At 29.7% G+C, this 10,000-nt stretch overlaps 1 protein-coding gene across 4 annotated transcripts in view; it reads left to right on the forward strand.

Moving 5' to 3' along the window:
• Positions 1 to 10,000, forward strand: part of LOC145263101 (dynein axonemal assembly factor 19-like) — a 30,090-nt gene that overhangs the window by 19,996 nt on the left and 94 nt on the right. For all 4 annotated transcript variants that reach the window (XM_080120031.1, XM_080120030.1, XM_080120028.1 and 1 more), the window contains exons 3-4: positions 5,612 to 5,756; positions 9,572 to 10,000. The exon at positions 9,572 to 10,000 is cut by the window's right edge and continues 94 nt beyond it. In XM_080120031.1, the coding sequence (XP_079976157.1) occupies positions 5,612 to 5,756; positions 9,572 to 9,964 (538 nt within the window). In that variant the 3' untranslated portion in view covers positions 9,965 to 10,000. The remainder of the gene's footprint in view (positions 1 to 5,611; positions 5,757 to 9,571) is intronic.

The raw sequence follows: 10,000 nt of genomic DNA on the forward strand, positions 1-10,000 counted from the left end.
GGGAGGGTTAATTTATCTGTTTTTTTTTTTACCTGCAACATCGAATTTTCAAATTTTCCGTAAGTAACGCACCGACATTTACCAATTAGAACACCATTTAACATTTTCAGCCCTTTACATCACATTCCCCCCCAAACAAATTAGAGTGGTCGGTGGGGTTTTTATTACTGTACACATAGATTCGAAAAAGTTGTCAAAAAACGAATATATAACAAATAAATGTTATCAAAGGCAAGATAAGTTACTTTTCTACCAAACTGGATATATTTTTCGTGTTTTTATTCAATGTCACATGTTTATTCAGCTCGAAAACATACAGTGTTTACCGATGTATTGGAAAATTCAAGGTGGCGTCTGATTCTCTCTTTAACACGGTAAGTTTTGGAAAAGGTGTTATAAATAAAAACCCAGATAAAATACTGTTAAAAACTCGCTCAATATATGTTTCCGTGACATAGGTTGACATATATTCGGCGGGTTTTTAATAGTATTTTGTATAGTTTTTTTATTTATAACACCTTTTCCCAAACTTACCGTGTTAAAGAGAGAATCAGACGCCATCTTGAATTTTCCAAGTCATCGGTAAACACTGTATGTTTTTCGAGCTGAATAAATATGTTAGGTTTGTATTACTGTACACATAGATTCGAAGAAGTTGTCAAAAAACAAATATATAACAAATAAATGTTATCAAAGGCAAGATAAGTTACTTTTCTACCTAACTGGATATATTTTTCGTGTTTTTATTCAATGTAACATGTTTATTCAGCTCGAAAACCATACAGTGTTTACCGATGTATTGGAACATTCAAGATGGAGTCTGATTCTCTCTTTAACACGGTAAGTTTGGGAAAAGATGTTATAAATAAAAAAACGGATAAAATACTGTTAAAAACTCGCTCAATACATGTTACTGTGACATAGGTTGACATATATTCGGCGGGTTTTTAATAGTATTTTGTATAGTTTTTTATTTATAACACCTTTTTCCAAACTTACGGTGTTAAAGAGGGTGTGAGACGCCATCTTGAATTTTCGAATACATCGGTAAACACTGTATGTTTTTCGAGCTGAATAAATATGTTACATTGAATAAAAACACGAAAAATATACCCAGTTAGGCAGAAAAGTAACTTATCTTGCCTTTGATAACATTTATTTGTTATATATTTGTTTTTTGACAACTTTTTCGAATCTATGTGTACAGTAATACAAACCCGTATTTTGTATAGTTTTTTATTTATAACACCTTTTTCCAAACTTACGGTGTTAAAGAGGGTGTGAGACGCCATCTTGAATTTTCAAATACATCGGTAAACACTGTATGTTTTTCAAGCTGAATAAATATGTTACATTGAATAAAAACACGAAAAATATATCCAGTTTGGCAGAAAAGTAACTTATCTTGCCTTTGATAACATTTATTTGTTATATATTTGTTTCCCCCCCCCCCAAAAAAAAATAAACAAATTAGAGTGGTCGGTGTTCTGTAGTAGCGTATCTGGATATTTACCAAAAAAAATATATTTAGGTTTGGCTATAAATTCCTAAACTTATTTCACCCTAAATAATTTAGGTGACTGAAATAGGAATCTAATTGAATCTTTAATTTCCTGAATAGTATCCGATAATTCATTTTTCTTCGAGTTATATCGAATACATTAATACGGACTTTAGGCGCTTTTTTCGTAATGTTACTGTAAAAATTATTTTTTATTGTTACAAATTACGATGCTTTAAAAAAAGCAAAAATTAATTCTTGCGTTTTTTATTTACTACTGAAAACCATAACTTTAGTAAAGGTATTTTTTGTTTAAACAAAATAAAATATTTTCACTAAGAGTTAAGTAAAAATAATTAGTTCATTATATTCTGCGATCATTATTTGAAAAATACTGCAATTTTCATTAAAATTCGTTAATTTCCTGATTTTTGGTGAATTCTTAAGTAAAGGGAGGAGTCAAAATGTGTATACACTTTGAGCGTCCACGTGTGGTTAATTTTTAAGTAAAGGGAGGAGTCAAAATGTGTATACACTTTGAGCGACCACGTGTGGTTAATTTAAATATCCAGTTTGGCAGAAAAGTAACTTATCTTGCCTTTGATAACATTTATTTGTTATATATTTGTGGTACTTATACAGTTTAGTGACGGCATTAAAAAATGGAAATAATGAAAAAGTTTTTTATTGTACGTAACTGATATAGACTGAAGTTCTCCGAAAAAAAAATTTCACTTCATTTGATCAAGTAGTTTTTTTTTTTTACAGCGAAAAACAATTATTTATCACGGCTACGTCAACGTGGCCATTTTGGAAATGTTATTGCAGGCCCAGGAATTCCCCAAGGGCAGGTAACTGCCGTACATAGCAGAATACCTTAATTTTAGGCCAATCTAGCCCTTTTTTTCCCCACCAGAATGAGATTTTTTTTTTTTTTTTTTGCGAAGACAGATGCCATTTTTGGGGTGTTTTTTTTTTTTTTTTTTTAAATTTGTAACAGAAGTAAATAAACGAAGTTTCGAAGTTACCCATGCGTGTCCAACTGCGCATGTTTCGAAAATAATCTCGTATAAAAATTCTTCAATTCTTTGCATTCTTCAATTTCTTTGCATATTCAATAGTATTCTTATTTAAAAAAAACAAAAAAAAACAAATTGCAGATTTAAAAAAAAAAAAGAGAAAAAAACGTAAAAAAATTGCAGATGTGTTGTGCGCATCTCAATATGGCGAGAAAAAAAAAGGCTAGATCGCAAAATTTGGCCTAAAATGGAGGTATTCTGCAAGGTACATTTCCAAAATGGCCACGTTGACGTCGTCGTGATAAATAGTTGTTTTTCGCTGTAAAAAAAAAAAAAACTACTTGATCAAATGAAGTGCAATTCTTTTTTCGGAGAATTTCAGTCTATAACAGTTATGTACAATAAATTTTTTTTTCAATATTTCCATTTTTTAATGTCGTCACTAAACTGTATAAGTACCATATTTGTTTTTTGACAACTTTTTCGAATCTATGTGTACAGTAATACAAACCCAAACTTCGGAGGTTGGAATCCCCCCCCCCACCTAAAATGTACTTGGAAAAATCGATTTTATAGTGATATTTAAGAATGGTTAGTCGAAAAAAAGGTGAAAAACAAAACAAATAATCAATAAATAATTGTTACCAAAGGCAATAAATGCTACTTTTTTTTTTTACTTACATTGAATATTTTCAAGCGCTTTTCTTTATTTTTTAATAATCTAATGCGGGTGTGTGGGTGCCAAATACCTCCAGATTTTCTAGAATTTCCCGCTAGTTTGTAACCGAAATCTCCAATCTAAATTGTAACACTGGTCACGTGACAGGAAGCGGTAATAAATAATTGTCCCTAAATAAAAAAAATGGCCTCTCGGTAAAAAGAAACCCACCTTTTTATCATAGAAAAATTATATATATATAATGTTATAATTAAAAAGAAATATATAAAAACACACATGGATATAGTAAACATATTATACCAAAACGTGGAAGCCATCTGTCCAGTGTTTTTTTAGACAATTCATTCCGAACGAACCAACATTTACATTTTTATATATATATATATATATATATATATATATATATATATATATATATATATATATATACGATTTGGGTGCTATCAGCTAAAATCACACACACACACACACACACACATGTGACTTGGGTGCCATCAGCTAAAATCGAAACCAAAACATACAACTCTCCACTCTCATTCTTTTGCCTTTGAACCACACACACACATATATATATATATATATATATATATATATATATATATATATATATATATATATATATATATAAGCAACGTTAAGCCGTGTTAGTACTAAAACGGATGACTATTTCGGAATTCCAGGTGCTGCATGTTCTTTCGGTTTATCTCGGCATTGGTTTCAGTTGTCCTGGACATCTCTTCCTGTCACTGGATTCACGCAGTGCTAATTCAGAAGAGGTATGGTTGGAGATTGCACAATCCTTGCCTCTCAATTACACACGTGGCTACCTGTACAGGCGTAGCCATTGTCTCTTGAGACTGAACGAAGGTGTTGATAACTTTATATAAATTCACCTGTTATCCCTTTTTAAGAATGGAATCGCCCGATTGGCGAAGACAAACTTAAAGTAAGCAAGCAAGCAAGGGCGGCCAGGCACTCTATAGAGTTGTATAATTATATAGGTAATCATTCGTCTTCACCTGTCAAATGTGTTGTCATATTTTGAAATGTTTATTTGCAGAAAATAAAAATTTTACATTTTATACAAATCAAGCAAAAGTTAATTCAAAAGCGAATTGAAGTTTAAAATGCAAAATTCAAGTATCATGGTTGGATTGTGCTCTAAACAGAAACATTCATTTCAATGCACCCGTGTCTTATCAAAGAATTCACTGTTGATTTTATAGCCGGGCCTTTCTGCTTGTGCGGTGATTAAACTTTTCAACTGCAACTGTGATGTTAGGCTGTATTAGAGTGTAAAGTTTGATCAAAATCTGTTTCTCCTTTAATAGTTTTTTTTTTCGATTATTTTTTTCGATTTTTTTCGATTATCGCTTTTTGATACAAAATTTATTTAAGAACACTCGTAGACATATAAAGTACATTGGTGTGGGATTTTTATAACAAATCAGCTCAGCCGTTTTGGAGTCTATAGAGAATAGACTAACCACAAAGACACACAGTGTCTTTTATGCATAATTAGATAGAAATAAGCATTGTTTTTAATATATCAGTTTGAGTTAATGTATTTAATTAACTTTTATAATTATTTTCTGTTTATGTATTGAATTAACTATTATAATAATTTGTGTTTGTACTAAATCAACTATTATAATTATTCTGCTTTTGTATTTAATCAACTATTATAATTATTCTGTTTTTGTATTTAATTAACTATTATAATTATTCTGTTTTGGTATTTAATCAACTATTATAATTATTCTGTTTTTGTATTGAATTAACTATTATAATTATTCTGTTTTTGTATTGAATTAAATATTATAATTATTCTGTTTTGTATTGAATTAACTATTATAATCATTTGTGTTTTTTATTAAATTAACTACTATAATCATTTGTGTTTTTTATTAAATTAACTATTATAATTATTTGTGGTTTTGTATTAAATTAACTATTATAATTATTTGTTTTTTTTTGTATTGATGACCTATTATAATTATTTGTTTGTTTTTTTTGTATTAAATTAACTATAATAATCATTTGTGTTTTTTTATTAAATTAACTATTATAATTATTTGTGTTTTTCTATTAAATTAACTATTATAATTATTTATGTTTTTGTAATAAATTAACTATTATAATCATTTATGTTTTTGTATTTAATGAACTATTATAATTATTTGTGTTTTTGTATTATTTTATAATCATTTGTTTTTTTTTTGTATTTAATTTACTATTATAATCATTTGTGTTTTTGTATTAAATTAACTATCATAATTATTTATGTTTTTGTATTAAATTAACTATTATAATTATTGTGTTTTTGTATTAAATTAACTATTATAATCAGTTGTGTTATTTGTATTAAATTAACTTTTAAAATTATTTTCTGTTTACATCTACCATCTCTAGAGATATTGTCAAGGCTTCTCATTTGAAACCTTTGGATAAAAGCGACAAGATCAAAGAAAAATTCCAACAACCCTGGAACACTTTGGCCCTTAAAACAGAAAAGGATCAACCGTCCACAACAGAAATGTTAAAAAAAACTAGAAAGGTTAGATGATTCTTTTTAAAATATTCACTGTAATTATTTTCTTCGTTTTTTTTTTTTTTTGCTTTAGTTTTGGGACGATTATTCAGAATCGGAATCTGGACTGGAAAAATCGGAATATTTTGGAGTATCGGAATCAGAAAAAATTTGCCTATTTTCCGATGCCAAAAACGATTCTATTAATTATGTTTTTTTATTATTTGATGCTGTTTCAAAACAAATTTTCCACTACTGATAGTAATAATAAAATAATCAATATTTATTGATTTTAAGCTTCCAATAAATCTAAAATCTATAGATCACACCCGCACAAGTGTATTTTTTTTAATTTTGAGAAAATAGCTGAACATTTAACACATGTTTCAATGATAATCGGGGAAAAATAACAATTTCATAGCTAAATATTTAGAGATTTATAAAGAATCGGAATCGTGAATTGTATTAGAATCAGGAATTTAGTACGGAATCAGCAATTGTATCGGAATCGAAAAAAATATTGGAATCGTCCAATCAATAGATTTTTGTGACGTGGCTCAAACACGTGACTATGGTTCATGTATCTTTAAAAATAACGATACTAGTCAGAGTCAGTTGGAGCTGCAAGTTGAAATGCAAACACTTAGTAGTTTACTTATCTGCTCACTTATTAGTTGTTGCTGATCAACACGGATTTCTATTATTGTTTTTTAACGAATAAATCTATTCTATATTTATATCTGTATATTGTTTTCCACTTGAGAACACAGCAGGGTCAATTATAAGCAGCCGCATGGTTTGTATGGTGAATATGACCAAAATCTTGTTCAAATGACACTCAATATGAGAACAGTAGTCCGAAGAATCCAAATAATATGCAAACCTGAAAATCTTCCGATACACGAATATGATTATGCAAATTTAGACATTGCTGATTTTAAAAAAACAAATTTAAATATATGATTTCATAAAATATATAAGATGTGCTAACGGTGTGGAGAAGCATAGTTATAAATATCAACAGTTGACATGTGCCAGCTGTAGAGAAACACTGACACTCGAACCCGGAACCCTTTCGATACAAAAAATAAAACAAATATGCAAATTTAGGCGCTGTTGGGAGTTGGAGGTGGCAGCATAAAAAGATTGATATTTTGTTTTTTGACATGAGTGTTTTTTTTTTTCATTTTTGAATGTTACTTTATTTGTGTGTGTGTTTATTGAAAAAAAGAATACGACCGCTACTGTTTATGCGAATAAGCAAACGTTTCGCCGTGAGAGAAATAATCAGACTCGAGTATGTGTTTTGTTCTTATCTCGAAAGAATTTACGTGACTGAAATAGGAATTAATTCCATAAAAATAACTCACAATTTATAATTGGAACGCATTTTTCCAAACTTACAAATATTTACAACTTGTTGAAGATGACACGGTACAGTTTTATGGCTTGCCGAAAGCTTCATCGCCATTTTTTTTTTAAATCTAATTAATGCTTTCCATGCTTTTGGACCCCCCACCCCAGAGAAGTCGACTGCAATGTTATTTCCTAATTTAAAGCGCCAGTAAGGCAGCAAGAGGTAAGCAGGTCGTAAATAATTTGCTTGCTAATGGGGGAATTATTTACTTCTTGCAAATCGATTTCGCCTGCCATTTCACAACAATGCCTCAAAATTTACTTACCTATAGGGGAATTTTGCAGGGTTGAATTCGTTTTGTTTTATTCAAAATATTTACTAATTTATTTTCAATTTTTTGTAGGAAAACGATACGGAACTTTTTTATCATTTCGTCGATTTTGCTTTGTACATTTATAAGTATTTAATTACAATCAGAATGTGGCAAAAGATACCAAAGTTTAACAAAAAACTATGAAACATGAAAAGTTATAATTAGGTCAACTTAAAAATTGCATTTATTAATCAGGTTGAGTAATTTGACAAAATAATTTTTACAGCTGTGACAACAGCATATTCTTTTCATTCTTTTGAATCTCGAGTATATATCCGATACAGTTAGACACAGTAAATCCATCGAGAACCACGTCAATCTATATAAAAACATATCAGATATTAACGCCTATATACTCAACAGTTAAAACAATGAAAAGAATATGCTGTTGTCACAACCCTAGTTATTATATAAAAAAAAAGTTCATAAATCAATCAAAATATTTAAATTCATGCTATAAAAACATTCAATGAACATTAATTACAATTTTTAGGCTGCTCTAATTATAATAAAAAAATGAACAAAACAGATTTTGTAGAATGTTTACTACGAAAGTTTGCCCCCCCCCCGTTGGACCTTCCTGACTTTGCCTTTGTTTTCACCAAACTCAACTGGACGTTTGGATTGATCTTCATTTTCTAGTTGTATTATTTGGATTATTCTGACTACTGTCCTCATCTTGAGTGTCATTTTCACAACGTTTCAGTCGATGTAACCTCCGACCTTCCTCAGGTGTATCTTGTTGAACTCGAAAATTTTCTGTTGAACTCGGGATTTGAACGGAATTTCGAACGCGACCTTTTATCTACTTCACGGAGGTAACATACATCGTTCAAATTCTTGATTTCAACAGAAACATTCTCGAGTTCAACAAGATACAAAGAAACATTCTCGAGTTCAACAAGATACAAAGAAACATTCTCGAGTTCAACAAGATACAAAGAAACAAGATACAAAAAAACATTCTCGAGTTCAACAAGATACAAAGAAACATTCACAAATTCAACAATATACGAAGAACAAGATACAAAAAAACATTCTTAAGTTCAACAAGGTACAAAGAAACATTCGTGAGTTCAACAATATACAAAGAACAAGATACAAAAAACATTCTCGAGTTCAATAAGATACAAAGAAACATTCTCAAGTTCAACAAGATATAAAGAAACATTCTCAAGTTCAACAAGATACAAAGAAACATTCACGAATTCAACAGTATACAAAGAACAAGATACAAAAAAACATTCTCTAGTTCAACAAGATACAAAGAAACATTCACGAATTCAACAATATACAAAGAACAAGATACAAAAAACATTCTCGAGTTCAACAAGATACAAAGAAACATTCACGAATTCGACAATATACGAAGAACAAGATACAAAAAAACATTCTCGAGATCAACAAGATACAAAAAACATTCTCGAGTTCAATAAGATACAAAGAAACATTCTCAAGTTCAACAAGATATAAAGAAACATTCTCAAGTTCAACAAGATACAAAGAAACATTCACGAATTCAACAGTATACAAAGAACAAGATACAAAAAACATTCTCGAGTTCAACAAGGTACAAAGAAACATTCTCGAGTTCAACAAGATACAAAAAAACATTCTCGAGTTCAACAAGATACAAAGACACATTCTCGAGTCCAACAAGATACAAAAAACATTCACATGTTTGACAAGATACACCAGAAAAAGAACTGAGGTCGCATCAACCGAAACATTGTGAAAATGACAGTCAATATTAGAATAGTAATCCACAAAAAATACAAATATTCAATCCTCATCTCAAAAATTCAGAAACGTTTCATCTTCTATGTTGTGAGAGATGGTTTTTGAGTGGAAGATGGTTTACAAAATTCATAAATTATTCCATTTCTGAATTTTGTAAACCATCTTCAGCCCATTTTTATAGATATCCTTCCTTATAAGCTAAGTGAATATTTCGAGCCATTTTACCTGCAGTTATATTTTTTTAAACAAAAACATTTTGTGCCTGAAATTTTGAAATGCTTTCAACAGTAAAATTTTAATTTGGTGATTGATAATTTTAATTTTATAATTGATAGTTTTATAATTTTAATTAATTTTTTTTTTTTTTTGCAGGAGATGAAAATTCCAGAGACTAACAATGAATTTCTGGTCGAATGGCGCCGTCTCAAAGATAAGAGCCAGGAACAATGTCGTTTACTTTCAGCTATTAACACTACAAAACTGTCGGAGTTCTTCAAGGTGGAAGTCGGTCACGGCCTTCTTGGGCAGATCATTACAATTTTGCACTTGCACAAGACCGATTTCAAGACGGAAGACATTCTGGCAATTCTTGAGGTGCTCTCCGAATCGCAAAGATTTACATTGACTTTATCTTTCTTTAGTTCAACGGAAAAAGAAATCTGCCAAAAATTATTTGGAGAACTGAAAGAAGATTTGACGGATTCTAATAATTCTAACCTGCTGGAAACTCTGCAAAAACTAGAAAAGAAATATTCAGAAATTTAATCAATATATTGATACTACTACAACTACTACTACTAC

The sequence above is a fragment of the Euprymna scolopes genome, chromosome 38 (assembly GCF_053919585.1).
Source record: "Euprymna scolopes isolate OS-2025 chromosome 38, ASM5391958v1, whole genome shotgun sequence".
Classification (NCBI taxonomy): domain Eukaryota; kingdom Metazoa; phylum Mollusca; class Cephalopoda; order Sepiida; family Sepiolidae; genus Euprymna; species Euprymna scolopes.